This window comes from Acipenser ruthenus, chromosome 31, assembly GCF_902713425.1.
Source record: "Acipenser ruthenus chromosome 31, fAciRut3.2 maternal haplotype, whole genome shotgun sequence".
In the NCBI taxonomy this organism is placed as follows: Eukaryota; Metazoa; Chordata; class Actinopteri; order Acipenseriformes; family Acipenseridae; genus Acipenser; species Acipenser ruthenus.
Window position 1 is genome coordinate 12,366,351 of NC_081219.1, and position 24,526 is coordinate 12,390,876.

The window sequence follows — 24,526 nt, forward strand, 5'->3', positions numbered from 1 at the left end:
ATGAAAACAGGAGGTCTGTTCAGATCGTACTGGAGAGAGCACTATCATTGCATACGGTTTAGGAGTGCAATACGGGATAGTGTAGTCACTAGGAAAGGGATACTGCATCACACACCTAATTAAGGCAAAAAAGTTTGCAATGAAAAGCAATAGCAATGTAAACTTAAGGCAGCATGGATAGGCGTTTTTCACCTTTTAAAAAAGTATTGCATGTTTTAGTTTTTTGTTTTTTTAAATACTGTATGAGAATTTTTTCCCCATTCGAATCCATAATTTAGAAATTACAACAAAGAAAAAAAACTGAGATGAAAAAAAACAATTATATATATATATATATATATATATATATATATATATATATATATATATATATATATATATATATATATATATATAATTAGTCAAGATAGCAAGCAAATAGCCAAGATTTTTTTTTTGCAATGATTTCATTTAGCACAGTGATACCCGACCCAGTTTAAAAGGTAGATTGGTTGCAATCATACATTCCAGGGATAGTCCATTGGTACTTCCGATCCGGGCATCTTTATTTTGTCTTAATCATAGAACTTTTTTTAAGTGCCCTTTCACTGTGTTTCAGCAAAAAGTGAGTTCAGTATTTCGGAGGTATAACCACAACCGGCTCTCCAGTCTTTGGCCGCCACATGAGGACCTGAGCGTCGTTGGCGTTGGGCTTCACCAAGGCGTTGGGAGGGATGGGCTCATTCTTGGTGAGGATGGTGGGCTGCTCCTGGGCAGAGGGCTCCAGCAGCTTGGCCCGGTGGCCCAGAGGCTTCTCCGGGAAGACCTCGATATGCAGCTGCATCCTCCACTTGACGGTCTGCAGTGCGATGGTCTCGTTGGTGGCCTGGTTGATGGCGACCAGCCAGGTGGTGAAGCTCTGGTCCCTGCGGATGCTGGTCAGCTGTGGGGAGTTGCTGTCGCTGACTGGCACCCCCCACGTCACGCTGGGGTAGAAGTTGTCGTTCATGCTGACCGTGAACTTGGTCTCCCTCCTGGTCGGGCCCACGATGGTGCAAGTCTCCGTGGTGTTGCCGTACCAAGGGTAGTTCACCCCATCAGAGTCGCTTATTGCTTGGATTTTGCTGTCTCTCAAGTCCGGGAGCTCCCAACTCGACCTTTGTGGGGGGGGTAAATACAAAACGAAATATTTAGGAAGCAGGAGCAGGAGGTTTGTGTGCAAAGCGGAAGGTTTTGTTCTGGGCTCTCAGTAGCAGGGATAAACACCTGCTGCTCTTTATTATTATTCATAAATCATTCATAATTATCATTTGTTTTTATTTATTAAGTTCACTAAGAATAAAAACATTAAGAAGAGTAACACCTATTAAGAAATATTTACTGTCATAAAAATGGGAAATTCTGTATAATGGATTACTGGTATGAAATAATTGTCAATTCATCTGGAATCAGGAACAGAACCAGGAGCATTTGCACACATAATAGTAACAATTTCACCCAGAACCTTCAGCTTTAACCTAAAAGTCACAATCAGATTTCAGAAATGCAGTGGCAGTACTATACACTACTATATTACTGCTCACAGTACCATAATCAGTTCCTTCCATATAACACACCGGCCCTAATAACAGTTTGCCCTACGACTGTCGGTGGAATCAATTTTGTTTTCCAGAAGCCTCTGTATTTGATTAATTCCCAGTCATACCTGCCCTGCCTACCTTAGCCAAGCAATACCAGAGCAGAGTAAACTATAGTGTGTGCCCGCAGTGTGTCAAGCTGGCATGGTCTCTGTTGATGTTGAGGAGTCGCTGTTGCTGCATTAATAAAATCACAAACCCTGTCATCCAAAGTGGCATTTGAACTACCAAGCTCCAGAGGCGCGGTGTTTGGAAACTGAAACCCTCCCGCCTGCTGGCAACGACCCCGAATGTGCCCTCCATGCCCCTGTGAGAAACTGCACATTCTAATGATCTGATAGGGAGGAAATAAATCAGAAATGTTCTGGAGCAGCAGTTCTATTCTGCTCAGATTTCTGGCATTTCTGAAAAGCCCACCATTTCAACCCACACCTTGAGAAATGCGGTTGGTTCTTTTGTTTTCATTTGAACTCCCACAGTCGCTACAATGCTCCATCTAAGCCCATCCCAAAGTAGATGCAAGTTTTAATCTATTGGTCTGTGACATGAACATAGACTGGAAGCCAACTACCAATGTGTGTCTTAGCAAGTGAAAGTAAGAGAAGAAACTGCAATCTGGAATCAGTTGACAGTCCAGTTCGTTTACATCCCCGGGAAGGAAATTCTAGCTGTTAGGAACAGCAGCTTCCGTCCTTGACATCTGCTTGTCACTGACTTTTTTTCAGGTTCTTTCAACAACTTTCAGCAGCAGGAGGTCATAAAGTTTTAAGAACATCTTTTTTTTTTTTTTTTTTTTTTTTTAAACACAAAGATATTTATCACTTGTTTATGTTGGTTGCTGTTTTATATCGTGGCCCCATTAAAGCCTTTATATTAAACTGCCTGTCAGATTGACGATTAATGAAACATTAACTGCGTGCTGGCATCCAGTGACACAAAAACAAAAAACAAAGCAAGACGAGAATGGATGACTCAGTTTTGTTATTAGCTATTGCCAATATTTGGCAAGCCTAAAACAGCCCTTGAAAAAGCATACTTATTTAAAGTAATGTAACTAGAAACATAATTATTAATTGACAGCTAAACCATTAATTACAGAGGAGTTACTGGGAAAGATAAAAAGAAAGTATACTGCATTAGTTGATACAGAATCTCTAATGGGAAACAGTGAACGAGAAAAGCCTTGAGTTTATATTATTGGCAGACAGTCAAGCACTGCCTAAAGTTAATGAACTGGGAAAAGACAGTAAGATGAATAGGCAAGGCAGGTCTTGTTAATTTAAATAATGCTGAGTGAATAAAAGTTACGTTTTGAACAAAAAAAAAAAAAAACCTGCTCACAATACATAGATCCACCATTGTTTAGATCATTAACCCACAAGTACTACATTTTTCTTCTGAAAAAATCATCAGAACACAAGCTGTATTCATGTAATGTGATACATTCTAAATCAATATTTCTTCACAGAAAAAAAAATGGTACAGCCTTTGTTTTGGCTGCAAACTGCTGCGTTCTATTCTGAAGACAGTCAAGTTAGACATTCCTGTAATCGGAGCAGTGAAATTTCACATCGGCTATGAAGCTCAACACATAGAAAATGGAGCTTCAGCTTCACTGTGGTGAGGTAAAAACACCAAGAAATGTATCCTTTTTAGGCTTCTGTTTCTTATTTGAAGTCAAAGAAATGTCACGTTAGCTGTGTCACAGGAAGTGAATGAGGAAAGGAAACCGAGTCCTGTGATGTTTTGTCAGTGAGCGACAGAACGCTTCGGGTCTTTATAAAGAGCTACACAACACAAGTATGAAATATCACCAGGATGTGATGACTGCAACAGAAAGGGACATGCAGAGTTAACCCTTTCATGCATGGCGTCCTCATATGGGGACATAAGAAACACTCTTCAGCTCTTTACATGAGGACATATGGAAGACGCAAATGCATGATAGCGTCCTATGAGGTGAGGAGATGGTGTGGAAAAAAATGTAAACAATTCTCTATTAAATATATTTATCGCGTGTCCAAAACTACTTCAAATTGGGTTTTTTTCCAGCTATTTTCAATATTTCATGCATGAAAGGGGAATATAGTGAAGAATGCATTAACAGTGACATGCCATGCCTATACCAAGTTGCAGATAAAACTGGCCAGCAAGCACACCACACGCCTGCCCAGGACTGAGGAGCCATCCTGTCTATGGCCTCTGTTGGCCAGTGAGTGCCATTGTTTGCAGCATCTAAACAGCAACTGTGTCTTTGCAGTCTTGTGCTGCAGTCCTGGGTGATTGCTATCGGTGTATTCCCTCCTGTTCAGATGACTTCCCCAGCATCCATTCAGACTCTCTCCAGCTAAGGTTGCAAGAGCATTTGCTTCAGCTTTCCAGTTGCAACTGTGAAGTCTAACAATGGGGGGAAATGATCCTCAATGAAAACAGCGGCTACACTGAAGCAGTTTGAAAGATTGGTGTTTCTTTTGTTTCCTCAGCGAAGCTGCAAACCAAAACTACTTGGATCAGGCATAAAGAAATACAGCATTATAGATTATTTATAATAACACTGTTATACAGGAGCCAGTGATGTAGATACAGGAACGGTACAATGGACAGGTGCATGTAAAAGGGAAGAAAATAGTCGATTCTGGCACAACACTGCAGGAGATGTAACGCTTGCAACCCTTTCAAAGCGACAGCGGGGGGGGGGGGGCAGAGGTGTCTCTTTCGGGGGTAAATTTGAACGAGCGGCTGTGTGTAGACTGCTGTCTGTCTTGGCTGAAACTACGTTACAACAGGGAGAAGCAGCTTTTACACGTTGCAAAACAAATTCTAGGGGTGCTATTTGTAAAATTAACTTTGTTCTGTCAACCGAACGAAATGCAACACATGCATTAATTCTGCATCTGCCCCTCTCCCTGTATTCCACCCATATCATGTGTATGCAAGTCCTCTGTTTCTTCTGTTCATACAATATTCAGTCCATCAACTGTTTCTTTTATATATCAGCGATTCCTATTAAAAGAAAGAAAATGGTATTTCTTGTATAGAGAACCAGCAATTGTTGTTTTAAGGGGAGGAGGCTTTTTTTGTTCCTCACTAATGGGGTTGTGGATTTGATCAGCCTAATATATCAAATATATATGTGAGTAATAAGCCACAGTTGGATTTTACATAAAGGTAATCCGAAGGTAACTTAGTAGCTCATTTTAATGCCTTTTAACTGTATACAGTGCAACTGTGTAGAAAGAGCTGATATTCAAAATGTCACAAACTGCTGTTTGTTTCTGATTTCTTTTTTTTTAATCCCTTTGCTGTGGGATGTTTCTGCTCCTGACATCCTGTTTCCTCCTAAGACTGTTCCTTACAAACAGAACAGGTTAAAAACAGCTCTCCCCCCTTTAGACACAAGCACAAATAATACCGATACTGGTTTTACCAAAATGCGGTCCTTATTTAAAAGCCTGGTTTGTCATTTCAGAATATCCTTGCGCTCAACCGAAATGGAAAGAGAACAATCAGAGGAAAGGGTGTTATAAACTAAAGAAAGCCAAAGTTATACAGCAGTGATGGGTTGCACTGGTTCACTATACCAGTACCCTGTAAACACTTCACAAATAATGCCTGAAGATGAAACGGGGGCTGATGTATTTCAATGTTTTACAATAGGAATGTCATGTACTGGCAAGAAAAGTAATAATTTGTATCTGCCACTACAGAACTCCAGAAATGCAGAGCTGCAAGGAAAATGAAGGGTAATTCAGCAGTGGCATTGATTTGTAGTAAACGGGGTGTTGAAAGGCTAGCCAGTTATTTCATGCTTCTGTATGTGCTTTGGGTTTTCTGGGACAAGTCAGAGACGACACTTCCTTTTGGTATTCTCTTTCAATCCTGAAGGCCAGTTGAATAATATAATGCTTCTGTTTCAGATCTCACAGACATGCAGAGGAAGCTGATGGGATAAACCCATCCACCTTAGCCATGCAATTACACAGGCATGCAAAATGATACATTGCAAAAAGGAAAAGTGTGACAAACGGCAATATATAAATTGGAATTGTGATCATTCTCATCAACACTAAACCCCGTCTGGTAAGAGGATCCCATCAGTCAGTCCCTGCACAGATCCTGTTTGCAATAACAGCGCTAGGCTTAGACTGTCGCCTTATCTGACTGCGTTTACTTGAACACATTTGCTCGTGTAAATGAACAGTAAATGCATTTCTTAATTCTGCTTCTGTGTGAAAATGAGCATTGACTTTTCTGGTCAAGGAAAAATACAGTTATTTATTTAGGGTAAAAACATATAACTATGGGATTGATTTGGTCAGCTGTACTCCCTGCTGCGATAAATCACAGCTGTTTTTTTTTTTTTACATTTTACAGCACTGAATTGCATCCAGGTAAAATTCCTGGTACAGCTAGATTTCTGAGCATTTCACAGCACCAGCCAACCCCCTGGATTGTATCATTTGTTTATTTGGCAAATACCTTTATCCAAGACGACTTACAGGTGTTACAGGACAGTACAGGGTTACAATGCAAAATCATTATTTAAATACAGTATAGTTTGCAGTATAAGTGCAAATTATACTACTAAAATACACTATGAACTAGGATTCAACAAGTTAGGAATAACAACCATTTATATCTATAAGGGCATCATAATAGTGCATCAGCTGAGGACCCACTAACATGATGCATTTGTAAAATGCTCTAAAAAAAAATTAAAATCCAGTTGTGGTTTATCCCGTTCATTTTTTAACAGAAGTTGTGGCTTGGTTGTTTATATGTATGTTTGAATACATGGTTAAATTGGTTTCCCTCTGTGATGATATTGGTTACTATGACTTTTTATGTTGTTTTGTTTTTACATTATTTATTAAAGTTTGTACGTATAGATTACTGCTACGGACGAAGTTACAGTGCAGAAAACCCTTTTTTAATAAGACAGTAGAGTGTGCGTGCGCGGTAAGGGCACAGTAAAATCAGTTTGCTATGCGTGGTAACAGATCCTTCTGACTAAACGGAAGAGGGGTGGTTTCTATAACTGGACAGGTGTCCGGAAAGTCGAGGACGATTTCTGGCATCAGTGTCTTGTTGGACATGTCAATGGAGTCCAGTAACATTTTTTTCCTCTTAAAAAAAACAATAATCCAGCAGTTTTGGATTATCAGTGTAATTATGCTGTTTTACAATAATAATAATAATTATAATAATAATTATGAATTATTATTATTATTATTATTATTATTATTATTATTAATTATGAATTATTATTATTATGATGTTGGTATAGTTTTAGTTGCAGAACACACCGGTATGTTTGTTTTTTAGCTATGACAGCCCCATCACTTTGGAGCATAGAGAAGACCTGTACGATGTTACAATGTAACAATTTATATTGCGTATGCAACATTTTAAATATCAAATTGTAAATCTGAACCAAAAGAGAATGCATTTGCAATGATAAATATCCCAATGAGAATTTAGTAGACCTATTATTACGTCACAGTGCATGTTGCTGAAACATCTGCTTCTTTTATAGCTGTCATTAATACTGTTGGTTACTGACATCTGAGTTGGATGACAGTCTCCATACTAATACTATATTGTTTTGATTTGCTTCCTCTGAAACGTGTATATGGTGAAATGAATTAAGGCTGGCCACCTTCCTATTCACACCGCTGCATACACAGTACAGTACTCACATTCCTTTGCTCCCGTACTTGTTGTAGAACTCCATGTGGTTGCAAGCTTGGATCCACCCTACCGTCCAGGTCTCCTTCCCGGACACTGGCGGTACCAGGACCCGAGCTGAAGCTCGGAAGTGTGGGGTCCGGTACCGGAGCACCACGCCAGAGGACTCGTCGATGCTGGTGGGGTTCGAATCGATGGAGGCGGTCACTTCGAGAACGGTGACGCTCTCTCGGAAATTCTTGGGTTTACACCTGATACTGTGTATGCAGCCCATGGTCACATTTAACACCAAGACAATCAATGACAGATACCAGCTTTCTCTGTAAAACCGGCGCATGGAAATGAAAAGGTCTTCACAGTGATTATCATATTTCGAGTTCTAGTTTAACATCCCCTCTGTACAAAAAAGAAAAAACGTGTACTCAACTTGGTTACAAAAAACCATTCTGTGTGTGCTGCTGAGTTTAAGGGTAGTTGGCTTCCTCTGATGTTAACAATATCCACACAGACACATTAGCAGAAGAATTCCTTTGGATTAAGGAAAAACGTCCCAGTTCTTCAGCACTAGCTTCAAATTTCTGTCAAATTCACCGCAGCTGCATTTAAGCAGTAAATGCATAACTGGCGTTATCTAAGAGAGAGATAGAGTCGTGCTTCCTCCGCCGACTACCAGAACATCTTCTCCAAGTTCTATCCGCTTCTCTGAATAAATACTTGTTTTAACACCTTATAGCGCTAATACTGCGACGAGAGCAGGTCGGTGTTTGGATATTAAAACGTTTTCCAAAGTAAATGACCGTTTCATTAGAAATAATAATAGATAAATAAAAACGTCTTGCAGTTGAATTAAACAAAACACAAATTATTTTAGTTTCGGAGTAAAAAGAAATAAAAATAATGAACGTACGTATCTGTTGTTATACAGCAGTTCCTGAGAGGAATTCTTCTCGTGTAGGTAACGGGTTGAACAATATATTAACGGATTTTACCGCGGATTTCTGTTCTTGCTCGTAAGCCTCCGTGCGGTAGATAATGAATTGAGAAGCTGAAGGAAAGGATGTAACCGAGTTTTAAACAAAGTTTCACTTTTGCTGTGGACAGGGACGCTTTACCGTGCATACAACAAAGCACGTCTTAATTACATCATAATCAAAACGATGACACGTTAAATTACTGGTAATTCAAAAGCATCGGACCTGCTGCTGCTGGAGGCGCATTCAATATATATATATAGATTTATAATATCGCAAATAAAATACTGCAAGTTATTACATGATGAAGGCTATGTATTGCCCTCGTTATTTTAAATGCAATATTTACAATATTAATTACATATTCAGCATCTATTAAATAAAATATAACTAGCCTATTTTATTTCTACTTAGAATTAAATAGAAAAGTATTATGTGCTGCATGGTCAAAAAAAACCCATCAACTCATAAATAATAAAACTGACTTAAGATGCTCTTTTCATTCGTGTTTGAGTCATTCCATACAACGGAGCATCGTTTGCTGTAGATCGTATAAAACACCGTTATCAGGCAGCATTTATTAATGAATCATTAGCAAATGACACCCGTCTCCCTATATTTTCTTTAACAACACTATAAATAATTACAGACCGGTTGGTATTCAAAGATCGTTACAGAACTGCCAACCGCATTTGTTTCACGCATTCAAAATACATTCAGCTGTTTAATGATGTACATAGGTCCCAAAAACAAAAAAAAAAACTTCAAATCTTCTTCCAGATAGAAATAATATCGTCATGTGGATCTCCTTCGGAAGTCAAGCAACTTCAATTTACTTCACGGCTGCTCATATGCAGCAGCAGCAGCGTCCAAAGGCAACCAGGTCAACTTTGTATCTCCAAACTGTCTTCTCCGATTACAATGAAGAGGATTTATTCTGGGGAAATCAATTCTTGCAGACCTGCTTTCCCCCCTTTGTTCCCCTTCCCAGTCTACGGGGGTGTTTCGGGCATTAAATCCCGTGCAAGCCCTCCTTTATCCCTCACCCCCTTCTCCCATTGCAACCACTGCAGGTCCCCCCTTCTGTAATTCAATCTGTCGGCTACTGGCTCTGCAGCGCTTTTATCTGATTCGCTCGGAAACGACACTTCCTTTAAAAACCCAATGGGCGTTCTGGGAAATGTAGGCTCTTGTTTGTCTAATTTTCAAACGCAATTATTTTACAGTACTGGCCCAGCAGAGTTTTTGTGTGTGTGTATTAAAAAATAGTCACGTCCAGTATTAAACATACATAAATAGATGTATTATTTATTCTGGTGTTTTTAACACATCACTGATTCAAAAAATAATATTGCCAGATATTTTTTTATTATTATTATTTAAAATACATGTTCTGATATTCTTTTTACCCTATTGCTGATAAAAAAAAAAAAAAAAGTATTTAGTTGTGCATGTTTATATCTTAAAACCTAATGTTTTCAGGGCCCCAAAATAAATAAAATGTATACTATTTACAGGCCTGTTTTCATATTTCTACCATGATGTCTATACACGTCCTTTCATGGACATGAAAGAGCCTGCTTTCCCAATGCGAATACTACAACTCATCACATAACTGAACTTTAGGAAACTATTCCAGCAAGGCGATACAAAGGTGAAGCGCAGTAACGCCACCGTGGGCACCCGCGTGCAGATTCCTCGAGGTGTCTGTTGTTCTGGGTGACTACCAGGCCATGCATTCCTCAATAACCACAGCGAATTCCTCCAGGGGAGCCTGTGATCCACAGTGCCTCATAAAGTAAAATCACTGTTGAATCTATGAAACTATTAAAACTATTCTTCGTGGGAACATCAGTAGTTCGTGCGTAATCTTTGGTGGCAGAAGCACCCGCCACGAGAGCACCCTCTCAGATTTATTTTCTTCTTTTTTTAGATTTGCTGATTGACAAGTGTATATATATATATATATATATATATATATATATATATATATATATATATAGCTACACAAAACATTTCAAGGTTAAATGAACCACTTAAAAACAGCAGTTAAACGCGCCTTCTTGGAATTGAACAGGACATATCCTAGACTAAAAAATAAAAAAAGGATGTGGAATGACATAACAATGGTGACTTCTGTCTTTCGAAAGTGTGTCTCCTGGCCTGGTGCATGATTTATTCAATACGTTTTTCTTATTGGTGTTTTCTGTATTATGCTCCCCAGAGCAGCATTTCTTATCCTGATGGACAGCTTGTAAACTCTACACAGATGCCCGTGTTCGCTCCCATTACAATATGCAGCCTCTTTGTCTGCTGTAGCCCAGATTTAAGCACCATGGAGAACTCCCAGCGCTCCCAAAACATCAGGAATACGCAAAGAATCCGGGCGAAAGCAGAAACGCGCGTGGCGCAGACAGCAAGTGCCAGTCTGGTGCATTCCAAGGGACAGAGTGAAAAATGCACGTCTGACAAGGAGGACCGCTAGTTTTTTTTTTTTTTTTTCGACGGTTCTCCGCTCCCAGTCTACTACAATAAAAATAGAAATTCCTGAAGCCGTTCACCGAGAATTCCTGGCATGGCTGAGATTTTCACTTGAAGCACTGCAGCCTTCCGTGTCAATCACACAGCCCGGGTTTGCAAAAAAAAAAGGTAGCGCTTTGGTCATATCTTTCGTACAGTCATTTTGCACGTTGTCTTTATATATCTGTGTGTATATATATTGGGTTGTATTAGCGGGTACGTAGGACAAATGGGTCGTATATACAAATATAAAAATAAACTCGCTGACGCCGACGAGATAAAAATATAGGGAGAGAAAAAAATACAATTCCCACCATGCAACGCAGCTTCTGACGGTACACGGGCAAAATCTTGGGTCTTTAAATATACCAGCGCTAAAAACCAAACGCTGCTCCATCTTTTATCAGAAATCTATTTTTTTTTCAATATTCTTCCTGATCCAATTGGCTTCTGCTTGCGCCAGTCACTCCTAATTGAATTTCAAGCCTGCCCGGAGCAGGGGCTGAGGAGCATGTGCGTGTATTCCAGATATGGTAACACTAACAAGGAGAGACAGAATCCGTGAGAGAGCGTAGGGACAGGGCACTATCATACCTGCTGACAAACCATATCCATTGAACGAGAAAGAAAGGGTAACTATCTCTAAACTAATGAACTAACTAAACATAATAATAATAATAATAATAATAATAATAATAATAATAATAATAATAATAATAATAATAATAATAATAAACAGACATATATACATTTAAAACCAAAATGCCTGCTCACCAAAGCAGATCAAGAACTAGAGACAGAAACAATGTTCTAAACAGACCCGAGTTTATCTCTCTGAATCAGCCTCTGGCTCGTAGCAGCGCCGAACTTCGAAGTTCCAGCCGGAGGCACAGCGCTCAGGCGGGCCAGTTCAAACAGCCGCAAAGCCAGCAGGAGCCGCAACAGCAGCCACAGCCACAACAGAATGGAAATACCCGGGACAGGAAGGACTCGGCGCAGCAGCAGCCCGAGGAGGACTGCATGCAGCTCAACCCGTCTTTCAAGGGGATCGCTTACAACTCCCTGCTCGCCATCGATATATGCATGTCGAAGCGGATGGGGGTCTGCGCCTTCAAGACGTCCTCCTGGGGTAGTGTCCGCTCAATGGTCACGCTCCTGGCGATGACCGGCCACGGTGTTGTGTGGATTGGTGTCACTCTCATCTGCCTGACCAGGAGCAGCACACTAGCAGGACAGGAAGTGCTGGTGAACCTGCTGTTGGGTGAGTTGCCATCAGCATTTGGAAAAGATTACATAGAAATTATCGTTCATCTACTCCACAGTGCGTGTGTGTGTGATTTATCTATCTATCCACTTTTCTAACTATCTTGTTTCAATCCATCAGTCTTGTCATTAACTATTTAAATTAAGAACATGCTGTCTGTCTCTAATTTTTTTTTAAATCTTGTTTCAAGCCATCAAATACAATACAGTACTTTAATTTTATATAGCGCCATTCACGCCACGGCACCACAGATCGCTGTACAAAGTTAAAACAAAATAGCTCAATATATAATACACTCTGGTTACAACTAATTCTATAAAAGCACATACAAAAGCATGTTTTCAATTTAGACTTAAAAGAATCCAGTGTTTCTACCTGCCTAAAGTCAACCGGACTAGAGTTCCACAGCCAGGCGCATAACTGTCTCTCTTGTGAATATTAATAGATAGACCGACATATATTCTTCTTCCATACGTGCCCAAGCCTTCATATCGGGTTACAACAACTTGCCCAAAGTAACCCCAACATGTGTCTTCAGTAGAGACCTGTGTTATTAAATAAGGGGTCTTTTGTGTCAAGTAACAATTCTTTCAGAAGCAGACTTTCTAACCCACACTTGCACATAAAAGGAGCCTAAAACTGCAATTCCTGTCTTACCCAGCAGGAGTCACTGTGGTGGACTGAAGGTGTGAGAGGGACCAGCTGTTATTGATTGACAATTGACTTGTATGGACAATAAGACCCACATACAACTCACACCATACGTGTGGAAATGGCTAGCAGGGCTCCCGCTATAGCTACTTGTTATTATTCAGTTTATTTAGATCAACTAATTAATGTACTTCAAGAAAACAAGGGCCCGGCACCAGCTACTGATTTTATCTGTTGTATTTTCCATTTCAGACTCAAGTCATTTATACCAATTCGTAACGCTGTTGCTCCGTTAACCGTGCACATTTAACTGAACAAATGGATGTTTTGTAAACCCAACTGACTTCATACACTTGGATAAGCAATCCGATTCAGTGTATTGGAAGCTGATTTATGGCTAACGCGTCTCAAAAACCTTAAGAACATTGATTTATGAGGCGCTTCAGAAGCAATATTTTTTTTTGCTGGAATAGTTAGTAAGCATGAGAAAAATAAGCATCTTTGCAAAAACAACAACAGAGATTCCTACAGAACACGCATTATTCAGCTTGAGCGCTCCACAGAAACCCTGTGCTGACAATCAGGCGAGGGTCATTGGGGTTGCTTGGGCTAATTTACCATTCATTAGGGAAACAAGAACAGAAACATCTGCTTGGATTTTGTGATGATTGCTGCTTTTCTTAGACTCCATGGACCAGCAATCCACATAAATCCAGGCCGCTGTTTCTTCACATGTTTCACTTGGAATGGTAAATGATCCCAGCCAACACCAATGAGCTCACCGTGGAGAGCACAATCCAGATAATTGAATAATTGGCTTGTGCAGCTCTAGTCACTCATACTGAGTAGCCATGCTCTAACAGTGCCAGTCTTTTAAACCTAAAACTGGAAGAGAAACAGTTTCCTGTGATCGGATATGGGAGCAAACCAAGAGGACAAGATAAAACATCCATCTGATGGACCAGGTGAATCCCAGTGTGGTAACCCAGTGATCGCCTGAGAAAGAATGAAGCAGCATGAGGAGGTGAGATAGTGGAACTGGTGGGCAGCGAAGTGCACAGGATGTGCGGCAGACAGACAGATACGAGGGCTTCATGCTTCAGCCAGTGGATCAGATAAACCAGCACTGGCGGATGAGGGCGGTGAACTATATTGAAACGTTCAACAGGATTTTATTTGTTCAACCAAACTTCGTTCAGGTTTGATTTCGTTCAGCTGAACTTAGACTCTTAAGCTCCATTTGGTCACTTGGCAGTCATCAGATCAAATGTCGTAGAAGAGATTCAGGTCACTCAAGTCAGCCGGACATCAGACCGCTCATTTAAATCAGGAGTGGCAAATTCAGTTCCTGGAGGGCCTCATTTCGTCAGCTACCTCATTATTTTATTAATTGGACACATTTAACACTTCTCTCCAGGCAATCAAGTGCATTTTCTTCAAATCATCAACTCTAGAAGACCTTGAACCAATATGAAACATGTCCAATTGAACAAATAATTTGATCAGTGAAATTAATTGAGAGCTTGAGTTGGAATGAAAACCAGAAGACCCTGTGGCCCTCAAGGACTAGAGTTTGACACCCTTGCTTTAAAATCATCTAAAAAAAGACATGGTATACAGTGTCTAGATAGAGACGTGTAGTCAGGCGACCAGACTAACTAAAAAAGTAAACAGAAGAATATAATTGGTTTTGGCTGTCACTACCGAAGTATTACCTTACCACCAACCCCTGAAATTGCCTTCACATTTTGTAAGGCAAGACAAATCTGAAAAGCTGACAGTAACAGAGAACTATTTAAGAGAACAGCACAGAATAACTTCAGTGGCATTTTTTTTCAAAGCATTTTCTTTAAGGTCATGGAGGCTGGGAAAACCTGCTGTAGATCCGAAATAATCTGGTTTCCTTAGTATTTTATGCATGTCTGATATATTCTCCCATCAATATACCTCTTTGACATGTGCTATATAAAATATGAGCACAATAGGAAACAGTAAAACGTTATAGTATAATAAATGACGCCCCCCCCCCTTTATAATGTCTATTTTGCAATATCAGAGCTTGAAGATGTAATTTAATAGCTTTTATTGCTGCAAGTAATAGGGCACGGTATTCTGGCATTGAGCTGCAGGGATCTGAGACTAAATCTGCATAACTACAGAGGAATCCTTCAGACACATGAGATGGGTAAACAGCAAGAGCGTCAGACAGTGGCAAGCATGTTTCGAAAGGGGAGGAAGCATGTGACTCTGCAGCTAAAACCAGCTTCCAGGAATGTAAAGAAATATCCTGTAATGTCCTGCAAGAACTGGGGCAGGGTCTGCATTCTGATAAAGTACAGTGCACGATTACTAAAAAGGTTTTTAGCTTTTCTATGTAGGATGTTATTAAACCCTTAGATTAAAACTTGAAACCGTACTGGCTAATGCCAAAAATAGCTAATGCCATTGCCCACAAATTGGCCAACAGTCACTCTAGCTGTCATTAGTCAAAGAACTATGGCCCTCTCACGTTACTCCAGTCAGTAGTCAAACACTACTGCCCTGTGACATCACAGGTTAAATAAATCAGATATTCGTTGCAGTACCTTATAGTGACTCAAAATCCTATATAGTAAAATGCTACATAAACAGCCGCCTCCTCTAAACCAGCACATTGTAACCTTCTTGTAACCACAGCCCTGTTCAGCTAAACCATAATCCCTTTGTTTAGGGATTACATGCGAATAGGGGGTTCCAACAGCTCCAGTGGACCGGGCCCAGGCCTGGCAGGGGCCTGTAAAGAACCTGTTTGTTTTTGTTTTTTCTTTGCACTCTTGTCTTCCACCGTGGGGCCCTGACGTTGCTTCAGAGAAGGCTGGGAAGGTCCCCTTTTTAAAAGTACTTTTAGAATGTCCTTCAAAACATCCACGTTCGTTTCACACATAATATCACCCATTCAGGTTGATATATGAGTTTTTCCACAAGCCATTCATTCACGGGCTAGCTATCCCTGAATGAGTTTGGAAAGTGAAGGACGCGAGCTATTTCACAGATTGCATTTCAGTAGCTGGAATTGCAAAATGGAGATTAAAAGAAAACAGGACAGAAGGTGGAGGAAGGTTATATGATGTAGGCATCCTGTGTTTTTCTATTTATATTTTATCAGGTCCATCTTAAACTCAAACTGTGCTACCTACGTCAATCCTTTTACTTTTTCCTTAGTCTATGTATTAGGGTCCTTCTGTGTAACTGAAATCCCATTTAGTTGTTGATTTTTTTTTTTGTTTGTTTTACCCTGACTTACACTCTTATGATGTTCGCCATTAGAGCTTCACAAACCTATTATTCGATTAATCAGATTGAGCTCTCCACGAAAATCAGGTTCTGACAATCAGATGAGGGTCATTGGTAGCTGATTGGGCTCATTTACTATTCCAAGTGAAGAAACAGCTGCTTGGGTTTGTGCAGACTGCTGTTCTCCGCAGTCTTAAGAAGAGCAGTAATCCTCACAAATCCAATTTCTTCACTTGTTTCACATGCAATGGTAAATTAGACTGATCAACACCAATCATCTTCACCCATGGAGAGTTCAAGCCGCTCTATTAGCAATCATAAAAAAACTGATAAAAATATTATTTCAGATGTCTTGACCCCCCCCCCCCCCCCCCCCCCAGTAGCACGGGTCCCCTTATTGTACCTTACACAGTTATTCCCAGTATGTGGGTTTGTGTTGGGGCTACAGAATGGGGATCTATTGAAGCTAGCGCCCACCTGTATCATTTCGGTTCAGCACCCAGTTCCTTAAGGAATGTGTTCACCAGAGGGGTCAGTAATGAGTCTGGGGGTTTCACGTCACAGTCACAGACATTCGTGACCTCTCTCTTCCTGCTGTGAAGGGTTATTGCCTTTAGTTTCGGCAAGCTAAGAATTGGGGGACCTCTTAGCCAATCAGATTCTCTAGTTTGCAGGCCACTGATAGGCCATCCTTAACAATCAGAAGTAGGACCGGTCAGCAGATCAGACAGGAACTGGCTCAAGTGCTCAGGGTCCGTTTTTTCAAGCACATCCCAGGATTGTATTCAGTGTGGCAGGTGCTATCGGAGTTGCGTAAGGCAAAGCATTGTTAACATCATTTAGCTTCAGAAATCCTGTCTTTAACAAGTTCTTGGACATCATTCCAATCAGGTTTGTGGGTCAGGGGATAAGGGACTAGCACAATGTAGATTAGCACTCACTGACTGACAGCAGCATATGCTACTGGTCCTCAGGGCTGCTCAGTTTGCTGGGTGATTTCGCTGACAGGACTCTTGTGAAAGACAACACCGAATGTTGTGTCACCGCTGAGAGTCTGAAGTTTACCACGGCCTCGTGGTTTACTCCTTCGCTCTGACATTATGAAACAGCTTGGTATGATTGTGAAAGACTGTAGTTATCTTAACTGTGTTCTTCTGAGTGTTTGGGTTCGCTCAGAAGTTTAAAGCCCCCCTGTGGCATCAATAGAGCTCCTGGAATCATGTCTGATCTCCAAGTACAACAGAGCAAACTTTTGGCCATAGCTGTAGAGGGTGACCTTTGTCTCCATTTTATGCATCCTCTAGTAATGAAGTGCTGCTTCTGCTTATTAAACAGGTAACTGAATCAGTCATTCGACTCAGCAACAGCTGTCATTGGCTCAGCAGAATGAGGCCTGGTTATCCAAACTGTACTGTATCATTATATACCGTAGGATGAATACAGATGAATCAATCATTTAGGGGGCTGCCCATTTACAGCGTGCTGCATATGTCAGGTGATTGCAATTTGTTTTGTCTCTTGCGTGTATGTACTGTGTGTAATAATACCTCACTCTCATAATTGCTAGGGTCCAGTTAAAAATAATCTTCCTCTTCAAGCTGTGTATCCTTTAAAGAAAATTACATTCGAAAAAAAGTTTTGAAAAAGTAGCATCAGGTTTTTTTTGAGGCAGTGCAGGCAGATCTCTCTTGGTAAAGTGTGCCCTCGCTTCTTGACGATTTCAGCACTTCTGTTAATGGGTAGATTAACAGTTTGTAGGTGAGGAGAAGGGGAAAAGACATCAATAAGTCAAGGAAATGTGACTCAGTGGAGCTGTGTGATCAGGTGTGAAGGGCAACAGGGAAAGGAAGTGCAGCTTGCCAAGGCAATCGAGTGCAGGCTGAGCGAATCAGAGAAGCTGTGATGAGAGAGAGAGAGAGAGAGAGAGAGAGAGAGAGAGAGAGAGAGAGAGCGCGCATGCGGGTGGACGCTGAGGACACCTCGGTAAGCACAAGAAGAATTGATCTAGTTCCTTTGTTCAAACAGCAGCAAAGCGTGATGTTGTTAATACTTGTGTTTCGAATGTAAGCATCTGGAATTCTGTAGGGTTGACAGCAGGAAGGCTGACAGTATAGTGTAATGGGATTCGATTATCATCAGTTTGTTTTTTTCGGTTTCACACACAAGGAGCAGGTTATGATTCAGGACTTTGACAGTAGGCACGTGCCATTCTGTAGAAAATACTTTACTGCCCTGAAAGAACTGGATCCAGTAACCACTGAGTAATGATCATACAACCCTCAACAGCAATGTATCCATCTTCCGTGCCTCCTGGATGCCCATTGGCCCTACAGCCTGTTGACAGTGGCATAACAATATTTCCTCCCAATAACAGAATAATATTGAGGTCAACTATTTGAATCGTTTTTTGGTAACAATTCCTTATTTCACTGTTGTGTCCTGGTCCCTGTACAGTAGCAGCCAAGGCTGTGTATTTACACCTGAACCTAACTGATATTCTGGGCAACAGCAAAAAGCCGAGAAGTGTTTTTTTCAACCAAACCAGGCAATGTTGTTCGGCCTGGTGTTTTTTCTGTTCAGCACTGAGATGCATCGTGACAGCAAGGGAAATAAAACTGTGGGCCTATTTAGATGCTAGACAAAGACAAAGGACAGATACAGCTAGTAACAAGAAACTACTGTGTGGTAGTGAGGAGTTTTTAAATGACTACCCTGAGAATGCCTTTGCACTTTGGAAGTGACCCCTGGTGCTTGTTTGTTACAAATTAATAACTTTCCTTTCACTAAAAATCCATCCTTTGTTTCGGAGCTGCCACCTATAAATAATAACAGAGACTTTTTCCACTAGATTTGGGTTGGTGGGTTCAGCTTTTGAAGTTAGAATGGCGTAAGTGGGAAAGTATTTATTAAGCCTACATCAGCCACTGTAATAACATCAGTGCTGAAAGCGAACAGTCTTTCTAAAGGCTTTTTTAGGCACTTTGAACTTTAAACCACGTTACAGAGTAGATTAGAGAGGCAGGCTGGTGGAAGAACAGAACCACGTTTGACCCTTGAACACATAACATAATACGATCTGCTTACTGAGGGATATTCCTGTTCAAACCTTTGACAGCTCTTTATTTATTTATCAGAACTACTATTATCAGAGGGGTTTTTTTATGAACATAACATAAAAGTGTCGTTATACCAACATACTGTGTGTGTATATAGAGAGAAAGAGGTAGAAAATACATTATAAAATAAAATGTATAGTTTTAGTAATAGTAATAGTTATGGAGCAAAATTGGAGAGACCATCTGAATGTTAGGAATGATATACAAACCACGTAGCTAACACCGTCTGTTTTTTCATATAATTACCAGTGTTTCCATTACTGTGATTTTCTTTATTACTTTTATTCAAGCTTGCAATTCAATAGCTGAAATCATATCCAGTGTCCAATCAACTGTCTCACTAATTAGGTGATTAAGTGCATATGCTTCAGTCATAGTCACTCAAGCGTGTCATGGTCAAGGATGAATGATCGAGTGATTAAAAAGAAACCAAAAACTTTTCGTCAATGTCCATCACTTACATACCTTTAAAAAAAAAAAATGTGTTCTAATAGTGATACGTTTCTTCTGATGCTCGGTATATGTCTACATTTAAAGTAAATACCCATTACCTCTAACAGAGCTCTCCTGTTTTTGAGTAGTATTTTCATTTGTTTTCTGTTGTAGCTCAGCCTCATACCTGCAGATGGCTTTGCCTTAAAGGGAGCTGTCAGCAAACTGTCTCATACTGCCCTGAGGATTTGAACAGCTGTATTTAGGGTTTCTATAATTTGAGATAACAGATGTTATGTTATGTTTTGTTTGTATTTGTGTTTGTATGTCATTGTGACTGTCTTTATTATGTACTGTGCAATGAATGGAAAAATAAGTAACATTGCTACAAGAACCTTAGAAAGATGCAATAAGCCAAATGTGTTTAAATAGTGTTTTTTTTATTTATTTATTTTTATAAAGCCTCATTCACTTTTAATAAACTCTGTCCGGTAGCTGATTTTATTGTATATGGCGGCACCTGCCTATAATTGAGACCGCTGGTTTGGAACCGCCCACTCTATAATTAAAATTACTCTATAACCCCAAATCAATTTAATCGCAGTTCAAAATGTATTATAATCATTTTTGACATTTCAAATATAAATTCCCTTCTTCTCCATCCTTAAGTCTTGTTTGGAAGCTAAACTATGACGTTTAAATATGGATCAGATAATGAATCAATGTCATCGGGCTCCGAGTGTGCCGGACAGCTTTCTGTATTGTGTTGTACTGCCAGGGTCCTGCCTCCAAAGCAGACCCCAGGTAAAATGAAATCGAATGTACCATGACCTGCCTCGTCCCACCCAGTAAACAGCAAGTGACACCGTACTGTTCAGCAGCTGGCATTTACTGAAGGATGAAACAGTTGTAATTAGTTGATAAGATCGGATTCAAATGCAAAACGAAAAACGTTGCATTTCTCATCTCGTGACGTTTCAAGCACTGATTGATGTCTGTCCAGCTCCAAATGCCGTCCGTTTCAGTGGCAATTGTATGATTGTGAAGATATCTCATAAATGAATTCATTAGGTTCAGATAAGAAGTATACTGCCGTCTGTCTTTGTCTGCTGAAGAGAAGTGCTTAAAATTACACGGGGAGTCAAAGCAAAATGAGTTCAGTCTGATTAAAAAAAAACAAAACTTCTGACTTGTTATTAGAAATCATGCCATGCCTCCACCAGAGGCATAGAATTTGAGAATAATCAGATTCTTCATGTTTTTTTGTGTGTGTTTTTTAATCTACATAAAAAGACTTGGCGGATTAAATTCACAGAAACATTTATACATCTGTTGACGGCATTTCAAAAAGCCTAGATTTAAAAACCTGGGATTACTGCATCAGGATTCGAGCTATAGCGTTTGCTATTCACTGGTGAGAAATGTTCTTAGTGCTTTTTGAAGAAAATGCATCTTATCTACAGTATGTCGCCGCGATCCACTGTGGTCTCTGGTCGTACTGGACCCTGATTTCAGAGGCTCATGCGGCTTTCAGAACTTAGAATTAGAACTTGGAATGACATTTATGTTTCCACTGCCTTTTTCAAGCACGTCTCCTCCACAGATCAGCCCATTTAAAACATAACCCATCAAACCTTTAAACTATTAAAACTTTGGCATGATGTGTAAGTACAGAATATAGAATGGGTGTTGGTGACCAATTTAGACGTTCCTCCAATCCCTGACATGTGTTAGATATCAGGCCTTGTGGTGGAAAACCTGATATATCTTTGAAACCCATTATATAACCTAGATATTTATATATGTAAAAATAGACTGCTTTTGAAATGAATATGTAGCCATCTGAAAAATCAGATAGAATTGATCTAGAATTAAGATTAGCAATAGTGTCTAATTTAGCTATTCTTACTTGATTGTGTTATTTACAAACTGATTTATTTATTTTTTAACCCCACTCAAAAAGCCCACAAGTGCATTTGCCGCTCTGAACCCTTGTGGGTTAGAAATTATCCAGGAAGAATAGCCGAATGAAACAGTGTTATTACTCTTAATGTGGTGCAGCACCCTACACGGTATTTTATAGCCATGAATATCGTTGTGTCTGCTGTGGAAGTAGTGAGGTTCTCATTGTTCCATGTGGGTGTCCCAGGAGCTCACTGCTTGGTGGCTGACTTGCGGTGTTTCTTTCCCAGCCCTGATCCTGGACATCATGACGGTGGCCGGGGTGCAGAAGCTGATGAAGAGGAAGGGTCCCCTGGAGGTGAGCCCGGGCTTCCTGGACTACATCTCCATGGACATGTACGCCTTCCCCGCGGCCCACGCCAGCCGCGCCACCATGGTGTCCAAGTTCCTGCTCAACCACCTGGTCCTGGCCGTGCCCCTGCGCATCCTGCTGGTGCTCTGGGCCTTCCTGATGGGCATCTCGCGGATCTTGCAGGGCCGGCACCACATCACTGACGTCATGTGCGGCTTCGCCCTGGGCTTCCTGCACTACAAGCTGGTGGAGATGGTGTGGCTGTCCTCCAGCGCTTGCCAGACTCTCATCTCCATTTGGACATTCAGCTGGTCCCCCTTTTTCAATTGAGAAGACTCCCCCCCCCCCCTCCCCCCCCATCGTATGCACAGGTGTAGTCAAGTGCAATCAAGTTTCAAAACGAAAAGAAAAACCTTCCTCTTGGAGAACCTGAACAACATTGTCTATGCTCTTCTCTTCTGCACATTGCATTAATTTTTTTATTTTTGGGTTGGAATGCACTTGACTTCAAATTGTATTATTATTATTATTATTATTTGTTTTAACTAGTAGCAAGTCTGGCCTAGCCTGGTAGTGCTGTATTAGAGTTTGTTGTTGAGTAATTAAGATTTTCTACCGTGTGCATGGCAATAAACAAGCGATTGACTTTTTTTTTCTTTGCTGTTGCTGTTCAGTATTTAATGCTACACCCGCGCACCAGCACCGGATTCTGCAACAGAAGAAGCGTCTTCCAAAATAACTCACAAGAAATATTTATATGTGTGTTTTCTTTGGGTCAGGTACTTGACTGTCTTACCATATCACATCCCAAACAGATTTGGATGCTGCTATATAATGAGTGATAGACAGCAGTGAAGATCTGGGGTTTTAAATTCACTTGCAAACCGCTGCAGCCTAGCGAATGTGATCCGCTCGTTAATGGGGCTCCTTTACTTAATGGTCATCCACAATTAGACGATCGCCAAGCAAGGCAGTGCAGGCCTGTCTATAATTGTATTTGAACAAAGGTTTAGATGTGATATATCTAGGTACTTTTATATAGTTTTTTTCAATTCCTTTGTAGAAAAGCCTATAGTATTCTAATGTGTTGTTGGAAACAGCCCGTGAATACTACATTGCTTCTTGCGATATCTGACTTACTCATGAAAAAATAGTGAAATACTGAAGATTGGATTAGTGGAGAGTCCTTTGTACAGTAAAATATAGCACTGGTACAGTCAATTTAGGCTAACCATGAATTCACCACATCGGTGAATCATCGAATTGCCAGACATCGAGGGAGTGCTGCATAAAACACTACTGTAGATAGTCTGTTTTGTCACGACACTAGTATTGTTTTACTGGAACTTTTGTACTTTAGAGTCGGTCTTTATTTCAGTGACAGTATGTTTCAGTATATAACAGTTGATTCTGTGTATAAAACTGCAGGGTACAAACCTTAAATATAAGGTGTAGTTAGCCCCCAGTGCATTCTGAAGACACTTGGTCAAGTACACAAGCGCTTTGGCTAATGCCTTAGTGGAAATGCTTGTTTCACATCCCATAAACACAGTAGTTTAAGAACTTTTTTCTTAAAATACTGTCAATTTTGAAAGAGGAGTAAACTCATTTCATTTGAAATTCCTTCCCGTAGAAAACCCTCAAAGGAATCGCAGCCTTATTACGTACAGCCGGGTGTACGTTATTCCTTACAGTACGATTTTCAAATGTTTACAGAAGCTTGATGAAGTATTTCCACAGTTTTCAGTGGAGGGGTGCTTTAAAACTTTTACAAGGCAGGGAATTTCTGCATGCTAATCAAGCAATGGCATGCAATGGGACACGCCATCTCTCCGGGGACAAGGTTAAAGGACAGGGGGCAATAAATCATAAAATAAAATAAGAAAGAAAAAAAAAACCTTCCTTTTATCTGATGCCTCAGTGTAGACGCCCCTTGTGTTTTCTCAGCATGTCGGCTGTCACTCCTTTAGTTAACCATGCTGTCTCTCCTTGACTCCTGTTCAGACTGTAAAGACTCCTGATCTGTTACAGAGCATTATACAGCGATCTTGCACACTGCCCTTGTGATTCTTCCCCTGTAAGCAGAGTGTAAGATGGCACATCTCTGGTTTCACAAGGCAGTAAGGATGCATGGCACAGTAATGGCAGTGAATGGCGTTTATATTTGGGTGCTCTCTGCATTAGAGTGTCCTCTTCCTCTCAGTTAGGATTGTGTTCAGAGTGATTTTATTAGTATAATGAGAATCGCTTAAGGGTGGGAAGGTACTCGGCAGCTGTGCCAAAAAAATGTGACAAAATTATCCTTCCTTTTAAGGTGTTGTTATTATTTTTCTACATCAAAACTGCCATCGCCTATGGCAGCCTTCTGCTGCGTGCTGAATAGCAAACAAACAGGATCCGTTTTGAATCGGAGCTTAAGATTTAAAATCGGGAAAGAGTAAGGCTGTTTTTTTTATTAATCTGGCTGTTGGGTCATTACAGCTCAAAGGAAACAGGGGGGGTGGGGGGGTTGCTTAAACCGTCCCGTCAATGACTTACGTCAATCGTGTTTTTCCATGAAAATCCCTTGAAATAAGTCAAAAAAAAAATTCAGTCAAAGCGGACATCCTTGAAATTCCCATTCACACCATGCGGGACATGACGAGTCGCACAGCTCTTGTTTTGCTGTGGAACCCTGTTCCCTATCGTATGTTGTTTATGAATCCTCAACCACAAGGGTAGGAAACACTCTCCAGATTTAG

At 40.5% G+C, this 24,526-nt stretch overlaps 2 protein-coding genes across 4 annotated transcripts; one reads left to right on the forward strand and one right to left on the reverse strand.

Moving 5' to 3' along the window:
• Window positions 1-402: 402 nt before the first annotated feature.
• LOC117396807 (protein FAM78A-like) lies at window positions 403-11,733 on the reverse strand. Of its 3 annotated transcripts, none has more exons than XM_059005432.1 (2): window positions 11,616-11,733; window positions 403-1,136 (listed from the first exon to the last, which is right to left on the reverse strand). In XM_059005432.1, exon 2 carries the CDS (start codon window positions 986-988, stop codon window positions 611-613), a length of 378 nt encoding a protein of 125 aa, XP_058861415.1. In that variant the 5' UTR covers window positions 989-1,136; window positions 11,616-11,733; the 3' UTR covers window positions 403-610. The 3 variants fall into 3 exon arrangements, with proteins under 3 accessions (XP_058861415.1, XP_058861414.1, XP_033850897.1); XM_059005431.1 differs by having other exon boundaries at window positions 11,570-11,640; XM_033995006.3 differs by lacking the exon at window positions 11,616-11,733 and adding an exon at window positions 7,316-9,377.
• LOC117422557 (inactive phospholipid phosphatase 7-like) lies at window positions 10,397-24,358 on the forward strand. The gene is made up of 2 exons (XM_059005430.1): window positions 10,397-12,056; window positions 21,724-24,358. The coding sequence occupies exons 1-2, from the start codon at window positions 11,558-11,560 to the stop codon at window positions 22,113-22,115; spliced, it is 891 nt and encodes a 296-aa protein (XP_058861413.1). The 5' UTR covers window positions 10,397-11,557; the 3' UTR covers window positions 22,116-24,358.
• Window positions 24,359-24,526: the final 168 nt, after the last annotated feature.